At 41.3% G+C, this 19,856-nt stretch overlaps 1 protein-coding gene across 8 annotated transcripts in view; it reads left to right on the plus strand.

Moving 5' to 3' along the window:
• Positions 1–19,301, plus strand: part of PATJ (PATJ crumbs cell polarity complex component) — a 358,864-nt gene extending 339,563 nt beyond the window's left edge. For 6 of the 8 annotated variants that reach the window (XM_079919148.1, XM_079919149.1, XM_079919151.1 and 3 more), the window contains 3 exons: positions 9,989–10,095; positions 13,295–13,418; positions 17,320–19,301. In XM_079919148.1, the coding sequence (XP_079775274.1) occupies positions 9,989–10,095; positions 13,295–13,418; positions 17,320–17,466 (378 nt within the window). In that variant the 3' untranslated portion in view covers positions 17,467–19,301. The remainder of the gene's footprint in view (positions 1–9,988; positions 10,096–13,294; positions 13,419–17,319) is intronic. The other 2 variants (XM_079919153.1, XM_079919155.1) reach the window with 1 other exon arrangement.
• The last annotated feature ends 555 nt before the right edge of the window (positions 19,302–19,856 follow it).

Below are 19,856 nucleotides of genomic sequence, written 5' to 3' on the forward strand. Positions count from 1 at the left end.
GGGGGTGGGGACAGTGATGGGATGAATTGGGCGATTGGGATTGACATGTATACACTGATGTGTATAAAATGGATGATTAATAAGAGCCTGCTGTATAAAAATAAATAAAATTAAAAATTTTTTTAAAAAAACAAATTTATAGAAATTTGTAAAATAACTACCTCAAACCAAACTATATCTCAAGATTAAACAATTGGGGATATTGAAATATTTTTTTTAAAAAATAGCACACTTACGAATGAGGCAGAAGAAAATAAAACCGTGGGAAAGTCATTGCAGCTGGCAGATAAATCGCTGGCAATCTTTGTTTTAGCTTTTTTTTATGTTGACACTTTTTAAAGTCTTTATTGAATTTTTTACGATATTGCTTCTGTTCTATGTTTTTTGGTTTTTTGGCCTTGGGGCATGTGGGGTCTTAGCTCCCTGGCCAGGGATCAAACCCGCACCCCCTGCACTGCCAGGGAAGTCCCGCTAGCAATCTTTAAAAGAATTGATTTCTCTCTTTAAAGTTTGTGGCAAGTCAGTAGAGAGCAAGGGAGTAGTTGGGAGCAAAGGACATAGATAAAAAGATGGAGATGTTTTTACCTCTGAAAAAGAGGATAAGAAGGTTTTCAGGGGAGTTTGAGTCGGATGGCTTTCCTTCTAGGATGGTCATTTTCTAAGCATGAATAAAGAAAATATTTTGACATTTGAGAGAAATGCTTCTCAAACCTCAGCATGTTCCAGAACTATCTGGAGGGCTCGTTAAACAGACAAACTGCTGGGTCCCACCCCCAGAGCTTCTTATTGTGTAGGACTGGGGTGGATCCAGGAATTTCCATTTATAACAAGCTGCCAGGTGGTACTGATGCTGCTAGTTAGAGAGCAACCTGAGACCCACTGGAGTAGTGCATTCTTTAGGGATGAACAAAGATTTGCACATGCTGTTCTCTATGCCTGGAATACCTGTCTCTCCCCACCTGTATCCCCTCTCTATAAAGGTACAACATGTGAGTAGTTCTTAACCTTGGTTGCCCAGTAAAATCACTGACTCTAGTATCAGTTCCTGGGTCTCACCCCATGAAATTAATTGGTCTGGGATGTGGCCTGAACACTGGGCTATTTTAAAGCTTTCTAGGTGATTTATTATGTAGCTAGGGATAAGACCAGATGATCTGTGAGGGTTCATGATGGGTAGAAAGCCAAGTGATGCCAGAAAAAGGGTAGTAAGCTTCGGGAAAAGGATCAAGAGCTAAAGGTTTGAAAGTTGAAGTGAAGACCTGGGGTAAGTTCTGAAGGACATGAAAGGTTTAGTGTCAGAAAGTTGTGCATCTTGAATCCTTTTAACTCTTAAGTTTCCTGTAGGAAACTGGATCACGGCTTCTTCCTTTCAAGGTTGCCGTGAGGGTTAAATGTGGTGTAACACAATAAAAATACTGGATTGAAAATGTTAAGCATTAAATAAGTGATACTTTATTACTCTCATTATAATAACATAGTCTTGAAGTCAGAGGATGCTAAAATTCCTTTTAAAATCCTAGTAGTGTGGTGGTTTTCCAGGTGGCATTTGAGGTGTGTGCCACTAGATGATGATGTGACTAGGTCACTTTGCTTCTTCTTACTTCACTCCAAACTTAAAACATTTGACACTTCAGACCATTATATTCTGAAAACAGATAATTAAGATCAAAATATTCTGATGTCACTAGAATCAGTGTCCCTAGATTCTAAATAAAAACTTTAATCAGATATGCTTTCTAGTTCATTAAGTTACACCAAATGCCAGGCATGGGGACAAAGCAAGGTTTTTCTGATTGTTCTGCAATGTGCTCTCATCTTAAGATGCCAACTTTCTCAGGGGTCACCTTAACATGACAGTTCTTCCTGTCTGTTTCCAGCGTATCTGCACTATGGATTTAGGATGCAGGCTGGGTGTGAGTGCTGAGTTTGTATTTGCTGAGTTTGTACTACAAGATTTGGGTCCTAACAAATCTAAAAGCTAATCTCATTCCTTTGCAAGACCAGCAAGTCAGGAAAGTTCTAAGCAAGGAGCTCAAGCTTTTATGCACTGTAATGTCCTACTTACCTGGACAATATTTTGACTTCTCAATTCTTAAAAACATAATTTCCCAAACCTATTTTTAAGGAAAGGTACTCTTCCTAGGGTCCATGCAATAAAGACCTGTGCTTTATTACTCAATTAGAAAATTTACCTAATATACATGGTTCTATTATAGAACATATACATCTGATTGAACTTAGTTTTGCTTTTAACGTAAATTATTAAATGCCACAAGGAGCCAAGGCACGAGAGAGTATATCAGAACAGATACCTTTCCAAGGAGAAGACAAAATTTAAGGAATTAAATATTGAAGGGGAAACACTCTGGGAGGGGGAAATTCATTTGGAGGAGGAAACAGAGTGAAGGGTAGGTGCAGTTGAAGGGGGAAGCACAGAGGGAGGGGGTAGGTGCAGTTGGAGGGGAAGCACAGAGGGAGGGGGTAGGTACAGTTGGAAGGGGAAGCACAGAGGGAAGGGGTAGGTGCAGTTGGAGGGGAAGCACAGAGGGAGGGGATAGGTGCAGTTGGAGGGGGAAACACAGGGAGGGGGTGGGTGCAGTTGGAGAGGAAGCACAGAGGGAGGGGTAGGTGCAGTTGGAGGGGGAAACACAGAGGGAGGGGAAAATTCACTTGGAGGGGAAAACACGCTTATTGGTTTGTCTTCTTCCAGGGATCCAAAGGTCTCTTGTTCCTTAGGCTTAAAGGATAAGGCTTCTTTCCCATCCTTGTTTTCACAAACCTCGCCCTGGCGTGGAGAACTTTACTCCTTCCCTTCTTTCATTTCACAAGTCTCCTGCTTCTCAGGGGCAGAGGTCTCCTCCTCTCCCTTTGGGTCAGCAGCCTGCATCTGCTCAGGGAGGCACTTATTAAATGTTTGATCGTAACAAGGTTGGGGAGATAGGAGAAAACAAAGTTCTTTCAGTCAGCGTCTGGTGAGTCTAAACTGATGAATCACGTGGCAGCTCAAGAAGCTCTGTTAGTTTACTGCGTGCGTCCCCATCACCCAGCAGTTCCATATCTAGGTCTCCACCTTGAAGAACCTCTCGGGATTTCTGTTGCAGTACTGTGTGCAACAATGAGGAGGAACATAGCCTTACACAGCTTTTGAGCCAGGTTAGTGATTTTGAAGGGTGATTGGGAGGCAAGGTGCAACATCTGCTGCCTCCAGGCCCTGGGGACGAGGCATGAGAGGAAGGGCTGCTGATCTGAGTGATGTAATAAAGCCAGACCGTAGGCTGTGGATCTCATGAGATGGAGCTGGTCCTAGCCGGGTGGAAGGACTCCAGACACCATGGCTCTTTCAAGTTGCACAGACCTTAGTACCATCACCTCAGGACGTCGAAGGCTGTCTGCCTTCCCCAGGAATCCCTGTCCGTCCCTCCCCTCTCCGTGTAGAATGGCGTCCGTATCTGCCTCCCCTGTTAGGTGACAGCAATGGCAAGCCTGCTTGTGGGAGAGTGGGGAACACATTTGCTTTCCCTGGGTTTCCTCTGCTCCCACCCATGTCCTCAGAACCTACCACAGAAGTTTGCACCCAGTAGTTCAAAATTTACTTTAAAAAAAAGTGACCAAACTTCCCATTAGCCTTTTTGCCTTCCCCCTTCCTCAAACACAGAAATAGACCTCTCCCAGCCTCACCTCCAAGCCTAGTCCCCGGTATTGCTGGGCAAAGAGCAGGGCTGAGCCAAGACTCCTAGACCACAGCTCTGTCTCCTCAAACTTGTATCCAGCTGAACATGCCCTTCCAAGATCGGATTATCCCCTTTCACAAGTCATGCCTAGGAAGGCCAATCAACTCTGAGACCAAGAAGGTTGATGCAAATGCCTTGGGGCTGTAGAGTTATCCTGGGGGTGATGGGTTTGTCTCCTTGCTTCCCTGCAAAAGACCAAACTATCAGTGAAAATGCTTCACATTTCCCATCCAGCCCTTTGTATTCCACTCCTACAAAATAGGCAGGAGCTCAGGGATCCTAGGTTTTAATATTGTCCGTTATTGTGAGGCCCATCTTATTTCAGGGTTGGGGGAGAGCAAGAGGCCTTCAGATTTTAGAAGGATATGAGTTTTTCTGTAAGGTGATGCTATATTAGTGTTTTTACATTTTCTAGCTAGATAAAGAAATTTAATTTTTACCCAAATAGAACTATGGCTTTGGTTCTACAGTTTATATGGACTCCTGAAAGTTTATTAAAATTCAAAAGCTTTCTTCCTAGAACATCCATGGGGTGTATATCTCCTACCTCCCAACCCCTCTCCTTGTAGTACTGGGGGGAGGGATGCGTTTTTCCCGCCTGTTGCCAAGCACAGCCATGAAGATCACCTGTACTTGCAGCTGCTTGTTTGACTCTCTGCCCCTCTTTCTTCCCAGCTCCATGTCTAGACTGTACTTCATTATATGCAGGGTGAAGCAGATCTCTAGGTGTGAGGGTCCAAGACCAGATCTGTACCCTCTGACTAGGTGATTTGCCTCACACTGAATTCAATTAAGAGCACAGGATTCTAGAGTAAAATGGCATGGGTTTGAATCCAGCCTTCACTCCTTCGCTGAATGTGAGAAAGTTACTTAACCTCTCTGCTCCAGGTTCCTCTGTCTGTAGTATGGGAATAATGATGGTACCTACGTCTGTAGGGACTCAGAAGAGTGCTTAGCATAGAGGAAGTGCTCAGTTTATATTCAGTATCATGGTGCTGTTATATGTTGAATAAATGAGCCAGTAAAGAAAGGAGCAGGTTGCCATCAAGTCTTGGCTTTTGAAGGTATCTTAGAAAAAGTAATATTTTACTGACTTTCTTCTTCAGCCCCATAACAGATGGTCTGGTTCATGGACAGCTGAGAGTACATGTCCAGATTCCCATCAAGTATAGGAATCCCCCTCACCATATCCCAAATCGGTAGAGTTTTGAGTCTCTGAGTCCTTGCTTTGTGGGGGGCTCATGTCCTAACAAGTTGAGCCATTCCATTCTGTAACTGCCTTAGTTATTAGATTTTTTCTTCTTAAAAAGACCCAGAACCAATCTCCTTGTAACCTCTATCAATCTCACTCTGTTCCATGGAAATTCAGAATATTGAACTCTGTACGCCCTATTCCTTAGGAAGGTTTTAGGTTCATTCATTTATTCATTCCACAAAAGCTTATTAAGCAGTTGTGTGCCAGGCACCTTCACATTGAGAAGCTGTCCTTATCCTCATGATTCCTGTGATTGGGTGGGAAAGACAGCTAACAGTCACACAAATACATATCATGACGACTTGTAAGGAATACTTAGAGCGCTACAGAAAGGAAAACGGGAAATTAATTTGAACATGAGTAGTCAAAGAAGGCTTGTATAACGGAAGTGACCAACTGGTTTGGTGGAGGGGAGGGTGCGGGACTCCATGCAGAAAGAACTGTGGAATGTGGGGTGGAGTGGAAGACATAGATGGGATTAGAGGGGTAGGCTAGGAAGGACATTTGTGTGTACAGTTAGGGAGTCTTAATTTTATTCCAGGTACAAAGAAAGACCACTGAAAGGTTTTAAGCAGGGGAGGGCCATTATCCATTTTATATTTTAAAAGATAACTGGCTGTTGTGTAGAAGAGAGATTAGAAGAGGGTGAGTGGGGATTCCAGGTAAAAGACAGCTGATGATGATTGAATTAGGATGGTCACCAGAGAGATGAAAAGGAAACAAACTTGAGAAGTATATTGGAGGTAGAGTCCAGAGGATTTGGTGGTAGATTATTCAGAATAAGCGTCAGTTAGGTTAGCATTCTAGTACCTTTCCAGCTGGGCAGTCACCAGCCAACAATCGGGTGTTTTCAATATAATACCTAGTGGGTTTCTAATTAGGCAGCTGGAGGTGCCATATCTTAAGAAGAGGAAACCTAGAGGGAAAATGAATAGAAGGGATTTGGTTGTTGGATCAAGAATTTGGATTCGGTTGTGTTAATTAGGCTTTGAGATATTAAAATGCAGATGTTGAGTTGGCAATTGGATATAACAGACTAAGCTGGGAATTGTTAGCACGTTGTTGGAATTTAAAGCTGTGGGAATGTGTATGCTGTGACCTAGACCCTGAGTGTGCAAGTGGGAAGTGGGCCAGGACTGAGCCACGAGGGGTGAGTAGAATAGCAGAGATGGAAGCTGCAGGAGAAAAGCCGGAGAGTGGGTCATGGGAGTCTGGGTCTGGCAACAGAGATGGAAACTGGAATGGAGTGGGGTTTTGAAAATGATGTAGGCTGAGAGTAGGTAGGATTACATAGGTCACATGCAGAGACAACTCCTCCACTACATTTGCTGGGGAGGAGAGGAAAAAAAAAAACAGAAACTGGTGGTAAGTGCAGAGGAGAGTCTATCATTTTCTTTTTTGTTGTTTATCCTAAATATTCCCCCAATTTTTTCATTCTTTATATTATAGTATTTCCAGAAGATCCTAAAACTTATAGATAGAAATGTTTTCCCCCAGAATAGGATGCTTCACCCAAAATGTGTTCTGATCCAGCCAGGGCTGGGACCAGGGCCAGCCTGTGGCTTTCCTTGTCTAAATACTCTATTAATAGAGGCAACTAAGCTTAACTATTTAGGTAGTCATGCCCTCTGTCGGCTTATTCTGAAACTGCAGTCAAATCAAGGTCTTGCATTGTTGTCAAGCTAAGTCCCTTCACTCTGTACTTGAGTGCTCTTATGTGGAAGAACTGTTAATCAGAAGCAGGGGAAGACCAGGAGTTCTTGAGAAAGAATCTCTGATAACTAGTTGAGGTGGAAGAGCTATTTATGATTCCTCTTTAACAGATGAAGAAACTGAAACTCAAGCCACAGTGTCATTTAAGTGGCAAAAACTGAACTTCAGATCTTCATTCTGACAGAGCTATACCATATTTCTTCTTAATTCTTTGGAATGTTTTTGCAGAATAGAAATATAAGTGAATGTTTAAATGTTGGTTGTTCTATACTTTTGTCTGGGACCCTCTAAAAGGCAAATCATAGGAAGTAAGAGATATTCTTTCTTTCATTCACCAAATATTAATTGAACACCTACTATATGCTAGACATGTTCTACATAAGGGGCATACAGTAGTGAATAAAACAGACAAACTTCATGCCCTCACATTCTAATATGAAATGGTAAGACAATAAATAAGGCAAGATATATAATTAATTAGATAGTAATGGCAGTAAGAAGGAAATATAAAGCGGGGAAGGAAGATGTTGTTAAACAAAATGCAACTGAGTGAGTTTGAAGATCTATTTGGCTTTGTCCAATGATTCATGAATTGGGCAGCATCCCATTTAACAAGTAGAATGGAACTCCAAGGATCTATACGATATAGAAGGCTTTTATAGGGAGACGGAGGGTGGGACAAGGAAGTTAAAAAGTGAATTATTTCAGGCAAGGTCACCTTCCCTTCCTGGGAAGGCAGGGGGTCTTATCAAGCAGATCCCCTCACTGGTGTTGATGAGGAAATTCCAGACTGATTGTTTTAAAATTCCACTCCAAGGAGGGGCTGAAACTGCAGTTAGGTTAGGTGTTAATTCCTAGTAGGGCTTAGCATACATGACTATTTTGGGCCTGTTTCTTTTCTTTTTTTTCTTAATTAATTTTTTAATTAAAGTATAGTTGATTTACAATGTTATATTAGTTTCAGGTGTACAACATAGTACTTCAATATTTTATGGATTATACTCCATTTAAAGTTATTATATAATATTAGCTATATTCCCTGTGCTGTACATTACATCCTTGTATCTTATTTATTTTGTACCCAGTAGAGTGTGCTTCTTAATCCCCTTCCCCTATCTTGCCCCTTCCCACTTCCCTCTCCCCACTGATAACCACTAGTTTGTTCTCTGTATCTATGAGTCTGTTTCTGTTTTGTTATATCCATTCATTTACTTTATCTTTTAGATTCCACATGTAAGTGAAAACATACAGTATTTGTTTTTTCTCTGTCTGCTTACTCCACTCAGCATAATTCCCTCCAGTTCCATCCATGTTGTTGCAAATGGCAAATTTCTTTTTATGGCTGAGTAATATTCCACTGTATATAGCCACCACACCTTCTTTATCCATTCATCTGTTGATGGACACTTGTGTTGTTCTGTACTGTTTTCCATTACGGCTGCACCAATTTACATTCCAACCAGCAGTGTACTAGGGTTCCCTTTTCTCCACATCCTTACCAATTTATTATTTGTGGTTTTTTTAACAATAGCCAGCCTGACAGGTATGAGGTGATATCTCATTCAGTAGGTTGTTTTTTTTTATTTTGTTGATGGTTTCCTTCACTGTGCAAAAACTTTTTAATTACTTCCCATTTGTTTATTTTTGCTTTTTGTTTCCCTTGCCTGAGGAGACAGATTCAAAAAAATATTGCTAAGACTTATGTCAATGAGTTTACTGCTTATGTTTTCCTCTAGGAGTTTTATGGTTTCCAGTCTTGCATTTAGGTCTTTAATTCATTCTGAGTTTATTTTTGTATGTGGGGTGTGAAAAAAATGTTCTACTTTCATTCTTTTACATGTTCTTGTCCAGTTTTCACAGCATCACTTATTGAAGACACTGCCTCTTCCCCATTGCATATTTTTGCCTCCTTTGTCATAGATTAATTGACCATAAGTGTGTGGGTTTATTTCTGGTTTCTCTATTCTGTTCCATTGATCTATGCATCTGTTTTTGTGCTAGGGGCCTGTTGTTTCTTTGTAAACAATATAAAATGTTGGGCTGGGGTGTTGGTGTGGGACTTTTAGTTAGGGTGGCCAAGGAGGGTGACTCCAGTGTAAAGACCTGAGGGAAGTGAAGGAGCTGCGGGCAGAGCATTCCAGGCAGAATGCACAGCACTCACAAAGCGCCAAGGTGGAGATGTCTCTGCATGTTAGAGGAACAGCCAGGGGCCAGCATGACTGGAGCAGGGTGAACACAGGGGAGAATGTTTGGAGACGAAAGTGGAGACATAACTGGGCAGATCACCTACAGATGGCCTTATAGACCATCTAGGGACTTCAGCATGTGATCCAGGGGGCTCCAGATTTCCCTTGGATGGTTTTAAGCAGAGGACTGAAATAATCTTCTGTATTTTAACAGGAACATTCTAGCTGCTATAGACTGAGTGGGGGAGGGGCTGAAGCAGGGAGATGAGTAAGTAGGCTTCTGTAAAACTCCAAGCAAGAGATGATTTTATAGAGACTTCCCTGGAGGTCCAGTGGTTAAGACACCTCGCTTCCACTGCAGGGGGCATGGTTTTTGATACCTGGTCGGGGAACTAAGATCCTACATGCCACGTGGCACGGCCAAAGAATAGAAAAAAAAGAGAGAGAGAGAGAGAGAAAGAGATGATTTTATAGAAAGAGCAGTTGAATTTTTTGAGGATTGAAAGTGGGTTGTGAAAGGAAGAGTCGTCAAGGATGACACCAAGGTGTTTGCTGAGACTGGAAGAATGAAATTGCATTACCTGAGATGAGGAAGGCCAGGGAGCAGAGGAGGGGTGGGGGAGTGGCTCAGTGCTGGACAGGTTAGATTTGAGATACCTGCTGGGTATCCCATTAGGGATGTCAAATTGGTGATTGGGTGTGGAGGTCTGGAGTTAAGTAAGAGGTGGTGCTGGAGAGACAGATTCAGGAATTATCATTACATAGATGATATTTAAATTCATAAAGAGGTATGAAGTGAGATAACTAAGAGGATGTGGAGATGGAAAGATAAGAAGCTCCAGGAGTGAGCCCTGTGGCACTCTGATAGAGTTTGGGGAGCTATGAAAAGAATGGCCAGAAGGTGGAAAGGAAACTAGTAAAGTGTAGTGTCATAGAAGCCAAATGAAGAAAATAGTTTGAGAAAGAATAATCCATTGTGTCAAATTCTGTAGATAGATTAAATAAGACTGAGAACTGACCATTGGATAGAGTATGGTTTCTCTAATTCTTCCCTGACTTATAATGGATTGTCTTGTTCTGACTCCCCCCGCTCCCCCGCCCAGGTTGTGGCAGATACCAATATAAGTGGCATAGCAACTCAGCTTGAGAACATGTCTACGGGCTACCCCCTTGGTTCCCCCGCTGCCAAGCACCATCTGGAGGACACAGAGTGAGTATTCTAGATGCAGAGTGCCTCTTATGTGTGTGGGCAAAGCTCAGTGAGACCTTTTCCAGATTGTAGAGTGTGCTCCCTAAAGGACAGGAATGGGAAAGTACACGTTACCCTTTCTGACTCCTAGGGAATCTCCAAGAAAGCAACAGGGTTGCCCTACTTCTCCCAAGGCTTTGCTCCACCACGTGAGTTCTTCACAGACTGTTACCACAGGGCCTGCACACACCGCACCTGGCCGCTGGAACTGGTGCCTGTGCCCTCTCCCCTCAGAATCCTCAGATTAGTAGCCCAGATGCGCCCTTCTTCATTACGCAAGGAACCAGGTTTCCTCAGTTTTCTAAGCTAAAATCTTGTTCTGAGGTTAAATCTTCTCGTCATGCTTGCTGGCATTTTTTACTAAAACCTGTCACTGCAGTTAAAGTTGCTCATTAAAGCAGTGTTTCTCAAACTAGGATGTCCATAAGAATAACCCAAACAGCATATTGAAATATGCTAATTCCTCTGGCCCATTCTCAGAGATTCTGAGTAGGTGGTCTAGGGTGGGTTCTCCAGGACAGTGTTGCTGCAGATAAGCCGAGGACCCACACTTTGAGAAATGCTGCCCAAAGCTATTTGTCTCAACTCTACCAGTGCCTGGTCACTAGCTGGTGCTCAATAAATGTTTGTTGGCTGATCCGAACCCTTTATTGGAAGGATCTGATGGTCACAGCCATTCCCAACTTTTTCCTGATTGCTCATTAACTTAAATGACAGCTTTGAGTTTGTCTTTCTTGAGGAAAGAATATTAAACTAGGCTCATTTTACTTTTTTCTCATTATGAAAGTAATGAACACTTGCTATTAAAATGGGACAAATACATGAAAGTATAACATTTTCAGGCTAGAATGGCCATATATTTAAAAAAAAAAAAAGAAATCAGGACCCTTATATGAAGAATAGTATACACTTAGCATCCTTTAACGTGTCCATGGAACTACCGAGATGCCCTGTGATCTTGGGTCCTTTGCTGTGATTCCACAGCTCCTGGCAGGTTGGGAACTACTAGGATAAAAGAACTCAAAAATGACTTATAATCTGACCACTGTTAACGTTTGGAGTTTTTTTTGTTTTTTTTTTTTTTTTTTACTAGTCTTCTAAGCAAAAGTAAATTAAAACTAACTGGAAGTGTGAGATAAATGCCAGTGGAAGAGTGAAGCTGCATTCCTCCCTCTCCCGGAGAAAACAGACTCTAATTGTGATAGGTACAATTATGACGGTCTCTACTGATTTGGTGGCCCCCAGGGGCTAGCTCTAAAACAATGGCCTTGGACATCTAGGTTCCCATTTCAATATCCTTGGCAATAGGGCTGACTGTGTTTGAAAGAGGAGACATGAATCAAGTTCATGTCTAGCCGGTGGCCTATTACTGAGAGTGCTTATAAGGCCACAAAGTGTTGAAACGTAGAGCCTTATTCATGACGTCATTACCATTCAGCCACAGGGGATAATACTTCATTATTTCAGCAGATATTTATTGAATGCCTTCCTAAGGCTAGACACTACAGGTGCTGGGTCCTGAGGACTCAAACTTAGAAACGTAGGTGAAGGCATTGCCCCAGTCCTCATAGAACTGCCAGAGGATTGGAAAAACAGACCCATAAATCCATGGTTATGAAAGAGTAAGTGTTGGAGAGCTTAGTTCAGTGAGAGAGAGAAGTAAGCACAGAGTCCTGTGAAGCCATGGAAGAGAGGCATAACTCAGCTAGGGTGGGTACTTGGAGGCACTAATGCTTAACCTGAGTTTTTAAATAATTGGAAAAACCAGGAGTGGCATTTAAAAGAGGTAATAATATATACGGTATAGACGTTCAGCAATTACTGTGGATGCCTGCTGTAAACCACCAGCAAGTGCCTAGCAAACAACTGGTATCAGTGGGAAGCAGCTGAAAATCAAGCTTAAAATAAGCCAGGCAAAATCGAGGAGGAGGAGAGGGAAGAATATTCTAGTCAGACAGAACAGCATATTCAAAGGTTGCTCATATCCCAGTTTTGCAAATTTCTCTGAGTACATGAATGGCTGCATTTATATCAGGCGGCTCTGCCTCTCGGACGTGCATGCTGCCGCAGAACAAGTGGCCCTGCCGGGATACTCATGTAAACCTCCTGCGGATGAGACGACAGGGCCCAGGTACCAGAGTTCCTTTAGGTCTTTACCCTTTGGACAACCACGTATGGGAAGAAGAAATTGGCATTAGTTAAGCTTAGCTTTAACTCCTTGAGCCCAAACGTGTAATTTAATTTTTACCCATGTTGTTTCTGAGAGAGATGACTTCCACACTGGACAAAGCTTTGAAAATCTAAATTATACATTTGAAACAAATTGTCTTTATCCATTTTGCTTCACCTTGGTTTCTCTCTTCTCTCCTGGATTTCAGTTCTCATTTACGTAGTCGTGATTCTGAGGGTGTGATAGGCACAGCGCTTGGTGCTGGGAAGGCCCAGAGGGCAGAGGCTTAAGGAGTTGATAATCTGGTAGAGGAGAAAGATGGTTAAGAAATCATGATACAGTATGACAAGTGCTGTATGGAAATCTGGACCAAGAACAAAGGGAGCACAGAGAAGGTGGGGGTGAATGCTTCCAAGGGAGTCAGGAAAGCATCGCACTGGAGATTGGAGGTGGGTTTTGAAGAATGAGTTCCCACACTCAGTGGACGTGGGGATCAGGTGCAGCGAGGATATTCAGGCAGAATAACAGCAGCCATTACTGAGCTCTAGGGCTGCCGTCACCTGTTCTGTTCAGAGGTCCACCTGTGGGCTGCGGTGTACACCAAGCTCAGGTGATACCCCGCCTCTCCATCTCCATGCATGTTCTTCAAAGATGTAAAGACAGTTCCGTTCAGCTTTAGACAGTAAGTTAAAAAGTTAAAAACTAAGCAAAAAAAAAGAGTGCTTTGACAACTTCAGCATCATGACTTTATTTTCAGTTAAAAAACAGTGGGTTTTATGAAAGAGAAACCTCTAAAACATCAAAAATATTGGCATGATATAGGAAATTCAAAAATAAGTTTCTAGATTGCTTTCTGACAGTTTGATTTGATAAACTGACCATCATCATTTCGCAGTATGAAAGTCTCTCTCAAATCTGTGTTCTTCCATTAAAATGAAATTCCCTCTCAATATCTATTCTTGAATTAAACAGCGTGCATTGTGTTTTCAGAACACCTCCACCTAAGATTATTACTTTGGAGAAAGGCTCTGAAGGATTGGGGTTTAGTATTGTAGGGGGTTATGGAAGTCCCCATGGAGACCTGCCAATTTATGTCAAGACTATATTTGCAAAGGTATTTTTTTCCTTTTTACTGTACTTTTTTTTTTTAAAATAAAACTTAGGTGAGATTTTTTTGTGTTTTGCTTTGCTTTACTTTGGGTGATACCTGAATGTGTGCATGTATGCTTGTTTCATTTTCATCTTACAGGAAATTCCCACACCACACTAGTGCAAGAAGTGTTCTTTTATAAAAGTGGAGTCACAAGAAGTGTAATATTCTTTAGACCCTTTTACAAAAGTAGATGCTAACAGATTTTAAAGAGTGTCTTCTTTCAACAACCAGTGTAAGGAATATGGCATGCTCTTTGCAAGAGCTCTTTGGCCTTGGAGGTATTGTTCTTGCGAGAACAAAGATTAAGCTTTCTACTTTAAGATATTGCAGAGGGCCATGGCATAAAGCTTTGTACAAGCCTGCGATCAGTGCAGCATTAATGGCTGCCCAACCTCAGGATGCTTTAGCTGAAGGTGGTTTCTCTCTTCCAATAGTCTGCCACGTACTTGCAGGATTAACCCAGTGAGTTAGACTAAGACTGGATAACAGGGGACTTCCCTGGCAGCGCAGTGGTTAAGAATCCGCCTGCCAATGCAGGGGACATGGGTTTGAGCCCTGGTATGGGAAGATCCCACATACTGCAGAGCAACTAAGCCCGCATGCCACAACCACTGAAGCCCGTGCACCTAGAGCCTATGCTCCACAACAAGAGAAGCCACCGCAATGAGAAGCCTGCACACCGCAGCGAAGAGTAGCCCCTGCTTGCCGCAACTAGAGGAAAACCCACGCACAGCAACGAAGACCCAACGCAGCCAAAAATTAAATAAATAAATTTATAAAAAGAAAAAAAAAAGGGGTGGATAACAGTATCTTTCGAGAATTAAGTACTCCAATTCATCCTACTTAATACACAGGTCATAGTGTAGGTTTCTACTGCTGCCACTAGATAGCTCTTAGATAAGTTTTTAATTTCATTATTAAAGTTGGAATTTAAATTTGTTATAAACTTTTAAGATCTCTGAAAGTATTTAGTATTGATACTACAACTTCATTCTTCATTGCTTTTATCACAATCATTTGTTTATTAATTGATCCAATTGCCCCCTAGTGCTTTATTTTCCTAAAGAAATAAAGGCCTTCCACAGAAGAAATAAGACAGATTCTTTCTCTTTCCAGAAGGCTGTACTATACACTATATACAAGTTTGCTTTTACCTATGCAGAACTTATCACCTGTTAATTGGGTGTAACCGTGACCTGACATAAGCCTCAAGTCGTTTGGCGTTTGCTTTTGGAACACATTAGGCAGCTACAGATTTTTTTTTGTGTGTGGTACGCGGGCTTCCCACTGTTGTGGCCTCTCCCGTTGCGGAGCACAGGCTCCAGACGCGCAGGCTCCGTGGCCACGGCATGTGGGATCTTCCCGGACCGGGGCACGAACCCGTGTCCCCTGCATCGGCAGGCGGACCCTCAACCACCGCGCCACCAGGGAAGCCCAAGCAGCTACAGATTTACACACCTGTTTCCATCTTGCTAGGATGCCTGTCAAGGGGGCATGTTATTCCCATGCACACATCTGTTGACCTGATGATGGATGAACAGGGAAAGGAAAGGCAGATCAGAAACATTCTGGATGACAGTGCTGCCCCAGTCTGATAATTCCCAAGGTGGATAAACCACCTACAGACCCTCCTTTTCCTAGGATAACACCATAAGTAGCTGTGATCATGATTCTTTGGGAGGATTCTTATACTTTGCATTTAAAAGAGCCAGCTATGGAGATAATGACAGTGGAATGGCCGCAAAGTGAGCCCCCACTAAGCTAAAGATTCCCCCCATAGGAGTTTTGATCTAGGAACTACAGCTATATGTTTTCTTTTTTTTTTTTAAACACTGAACATACATTCTTTAAAATGTTTATCTCTGATTCAGGTTTCTGGACCTCAGATGTCCACAGGCTGGACACAGGGTGTGGATTATTACGTGACCTTTTTGGTGTCCTAAGCATCTTTTAACAGTTCTCTTGCTCAACTAAGAAATGACTGTGGCCCAGCCAGGTCTTTTCTTCCCCTCCAGAAGTAGGAAGCATCACAGACACTTAGGGTGTGCAGGATTTGCGAGGCTTAATCCGTCTGATTAACTGGCCGGCAGGGCCTTCCATTTTCTTTCAGGTGTTTGGTTGGAAGCTTCAGAATCAAAGCCAACTTTAGATCTTAGTCCCTTCAGCAGCCGAATTTTACCATAAGCCAACAAGATAGTGGCCTAAAGACTTCGACAGCCCTGAAAATTGAGGGAGCAGTTTTTTGGAGCCTGTGAAATCTGAAAACATGAGTTTGATCATCATTTGTTTCATCTTATTATACTACCGCCATGATTGAGTAAATACCGTGTGCCGTACACTTAATCCTTGGGCGAAAGATAGATAATAGAGCCTATATAGCAGCGTAGGGAAGGCGAAGTGACCAAACCTAGGACACAGCAAGTGGGTAAGGCCACGTTTCCAAGCTAGATGGAGGTCTGTCTGTGAGCCATTTATTTCTTCCTTCCCTTGTTTAGTCCACAGATGCCACATTAATAACATAGGAGAGGAGATTCAGGTCAGTGTAATTATCAGGCAAGCACGGCAATACCTGAAATAGTGTACACATCCTAGAAAGCCGAAAAATCGACCTTTTTTGCATTAGTGAAAATGAAAACTTGAAGAGCTTAATGTGCTCTTTAAAAAACTAATTACACAGGTATCTGAGGTTAACTGAAACGCTTAAATCTCAGCATGTAAAATTTATTAAAATCAAGTTAGATTTATCCATTAGCACTACGTGTTTAATCCTGTCTTCGGTGCTGTTAACACACTTTCTTAAAAGAAAAAAAAATTTTTAAACAAAGCTGCAAATTCTTTAATCTTGGTATTTTCCCCCCAGTATAGTCCTGGTTTTGAATATTCTTTATTACATCTTTTTACAGGAATTCCATCCTTTTCATGGCTTTGAAATTCTAGATAATTCACCCACCACCTCAGGACCTCCATGCTGTAGGACACAGGTCTCTGGAGTGTTAGTGCCTCTTAGCTCGGCTTCTGCAGGAGGCCATCAGCGACGAGGTGCCCACGGGCCTTGGTTAATTTCCCCAGTAGTTCCACATCATTTAGAGGACTCTTTTGGCACTAACCTTTCCAGGAGTTCTCACAATTACTCCAACAGATGGAGAAAGCTTCCTGTGAATCATTTTCTAGGTCTTTTATTTCCTTACTCGTCCAAAGTATTTCTAGTAATATCATGGCGTTTTTGATACTCAGCTTTAGAAGGAAGAAAAGCCCAAGTTTCACTTGCTTTGTGCCATTCTGAAGAGCCATGCATGAATGAATATGTAATGAAAGTAGTCATTTAGAAACCTATTTAGATGGATCAAAGGTAAAGTTGAAGCTATTGAATATATTACAAAATTTTAGAAATGCTCCACTTCTGTGTATTTTTATATTTATATATATATGTATATAGAACAGCTTTATTGAGATATGTTCACATACCATAAAATTCACCCATTTAGAGGATAAAGCTAATACCAGATTCAGTTCTGCCTTTGTATGCTACATATTCATGAATGTGACGTGATATGACATTCAAATTCCATTCAGTACTGAATATTGAAATAAGGTCCTACTGGTATTAAAAGAAATGTGAACGTCAGGACATTTCTACTAGTATGTTATGTAAACAATGCATAATTATGATTACTATTCAACCATTATTCAAATAACATATCCTACATTTTTCTTAGTTTTCTTAATTTAAAAGTATTACCTAGAAATAACTTTAATTGGTAGTTTTAAAAGTTTTTCTTTTAATATGCACACCATCATGTTAATATTATTTGAATATTAATTGCATCATCCTAGATTAAACTGGAATGTTTCTTGTTTGCAGGGAGCAGCTGCAGATGACGGCCGATTGAAGCGAGGTGATCAGATTTTAGCTGTTAATGGTGAGACTCTGGAAGGTGTTACACATGAGGAAGCTGTGGCCATTCTAAAACACCAGAGAGGAACTGTAGTCTTAACTGTGCTGTCCTGAGCCTTGGGTCCTGATCACAAGATAGATGTGGTTGTAGAATATCCATAGGAAGACAAAGTTCTGAGGATGCAAAGCAGCCTCAACTAAAACCCACCTTCATTCTTACCATCTCAACCTCTCTGCTTGGGAGAGATGGCCTAGGTTTCACGTGAATTTCCCAAGTTGACAATCTAATGTTTCCCAGATTCTCTCACCTCTTGGTGAGGTTAATTTCTAACAGCTGAGTCTTATGCATTTTGCATTTAACATCAATGTTTATCAACTAGTAGTAAGTGGTTCTGATTATATTTGCTGAAATGGAAGTTAACAACCTCTCATTCCTTATGTCCTTCTCTCCCCGTCCCGACTCATGGAGGCTAAGCAGCAACCAGAGCACATCCAATGAACAGAAACAAATGTTAAGCAACTTGTCATCTCACTCATGATTTACGTATGCTAATTGTCTCTTCAGATACACCAGAAAACATTAGCAGTGTAATTAACTTAGCAGTGATGCCCATGATGAAATACCAGATTCTCCTGTGGGAAATTACTGTGCTCTTTTCTGTACGACTTATCGTCAAATAAGCCTCAAATTCATTTCTCTGGGTAGATCTTTATAAGTTAGTCATTGGTGATTATGATGAGTCAATTTGCAGACTGTAATCTAAAAATTCTGAATGGCTTTCTAATTGTTTTCTTAGCTACATAAGTGCATACCACTGAGAAAATGCACCTTCTTCTCAGCAAGAACAATTAGCATCCATGTTCTGAATTCTAACAATGCTAAGTTATGCTCAAGTCTGGGAAGTTCATCTGGAGTTAACAGCATTTCAGTAGGCAGGCATCATTCCCACACCTCAGGCTTCAGACGAGGAGGTGGAAGCCCCAGAACCACACTGCAGAGGTCAGCAAGTTTTTACTAAAGACAGCCAAGGTCTGGATGGCCTTGGCATTGTGCAAAGTGGAGTGACAAATTTGAGTATCCCTCCGCTTGGCTCCGTGCCTGTCCGTCGAGCAGCACGCAGTGTAGGAACGTAGATGGAGCAGCGCACTTAGCCACAGAGTGACTGAACAAGTGGACTGAGCCTAGGAATCAGTGATGGCTCCCTGGAGACTGTTTCCTGGTCTCCAGGCAGCCTCCCGTTTGCTGAAGCGTTCATGCTAAGAAAGCAACTACAGCAGAAAATAAAAGAATACCTTTAAAGTTGGTTAGGGGCCTTCTTATTCAGGTATTAGCAGGAAAAGGGTGGGGGGAGATGCTTATCAATGAATGTTATAGGTTCTTCTGTGAAAAAATGCACCACAAAAGATGAGTACCAGAATGGGTAATAGAAGTAGTGTGGCATTATTTAACTAAAACACAATGCTGCAAATGGTTCACAATAATTATCAAAATGTAATGGGCTCCAATTTAAAATGTTATTTAATAAGTATAGATTTTAATTGAGAACTATCTTTCAGTAGATGTAATCACAAAGTGCATTAACTCTTGTTGGAATATTTTATGGCTATTCCAAAGCGTAGAGTGCCTAAATTTCATGTTGAAAATGTCTTTCATTACTGGTATTAAGTTTTCTGAATTTACACATGGCTTTTGAAATGTCTGATGTATCCTGAGATACGCAGTGTTGTTAGAAATTATTTTTCAATGCATGAGAGCCTATCAGCCTCAGAACGTTCTCTGTTAATTGTATCTGCAAGAACACCTCAAGCAGCCAAGAAGAAATAAAGCCCAAATAAAACTTGAAAATGCACCTTAAAAAAACATACATACGTTATATATATATATACTTTTGAAATGTGATTCTGCTTGATTTTGATGGAATGGCCATTAAATACACATTTTGAAGTAACATATCATCGTTTTGTTTCTTTACACATTATCCTTTTAGGACATGCTACGACAAGTCTCTTGATAAAGGAATTGCAGTGCTTTATACTCCTTGCTGCAGTAAATTGATATAACTATTGCTTCTCATAACTGGTTCTGTCTCTGCTTGCATGACTAGTAAATAAGTGCCTTCCCTGAAACATTTTTTTTTTTTTGCATCAGAACTTACCAAGCTAAGAGGATATGAAGATGGGAATTTGTGAAAGGAGTAGTTCTCTCGTAGCCACATATATTGTTTTAGCCTCATCATTTGGGCCATTTAAGTATAGTAATGATACCATTTATTAGAGTTAGCATGAGAGGGAAGTAAACCAGGAAAGATAAAACTGCTGATATTTCCAAAAATTCTAAATAAATGTAGTTACCAAGGAGCAAATGGAGTTTTATTATATATGAAAAAGTTTAATTTCTGCATCTTGTTTTGTGTTTTCATCAGCTATTTTGTTCCCTAATAGAAAAAGAATCAACTTTTCACAAAGTCTAGTATCCTATTAATATCTAGGATCCATTAATAGCT

Source organism: Stenella coeruleoalba (assembly GCF_951394435.1).
Source record: "Stenella coeruleoalba genome assembly, chromosome: 1".
Lineage (NCBI taxonomy): Eukaryota > Metazoa > Chordata > Mammalia > Artiodactyla > Delphinidae > Stenella > Stenella coeruleoalba.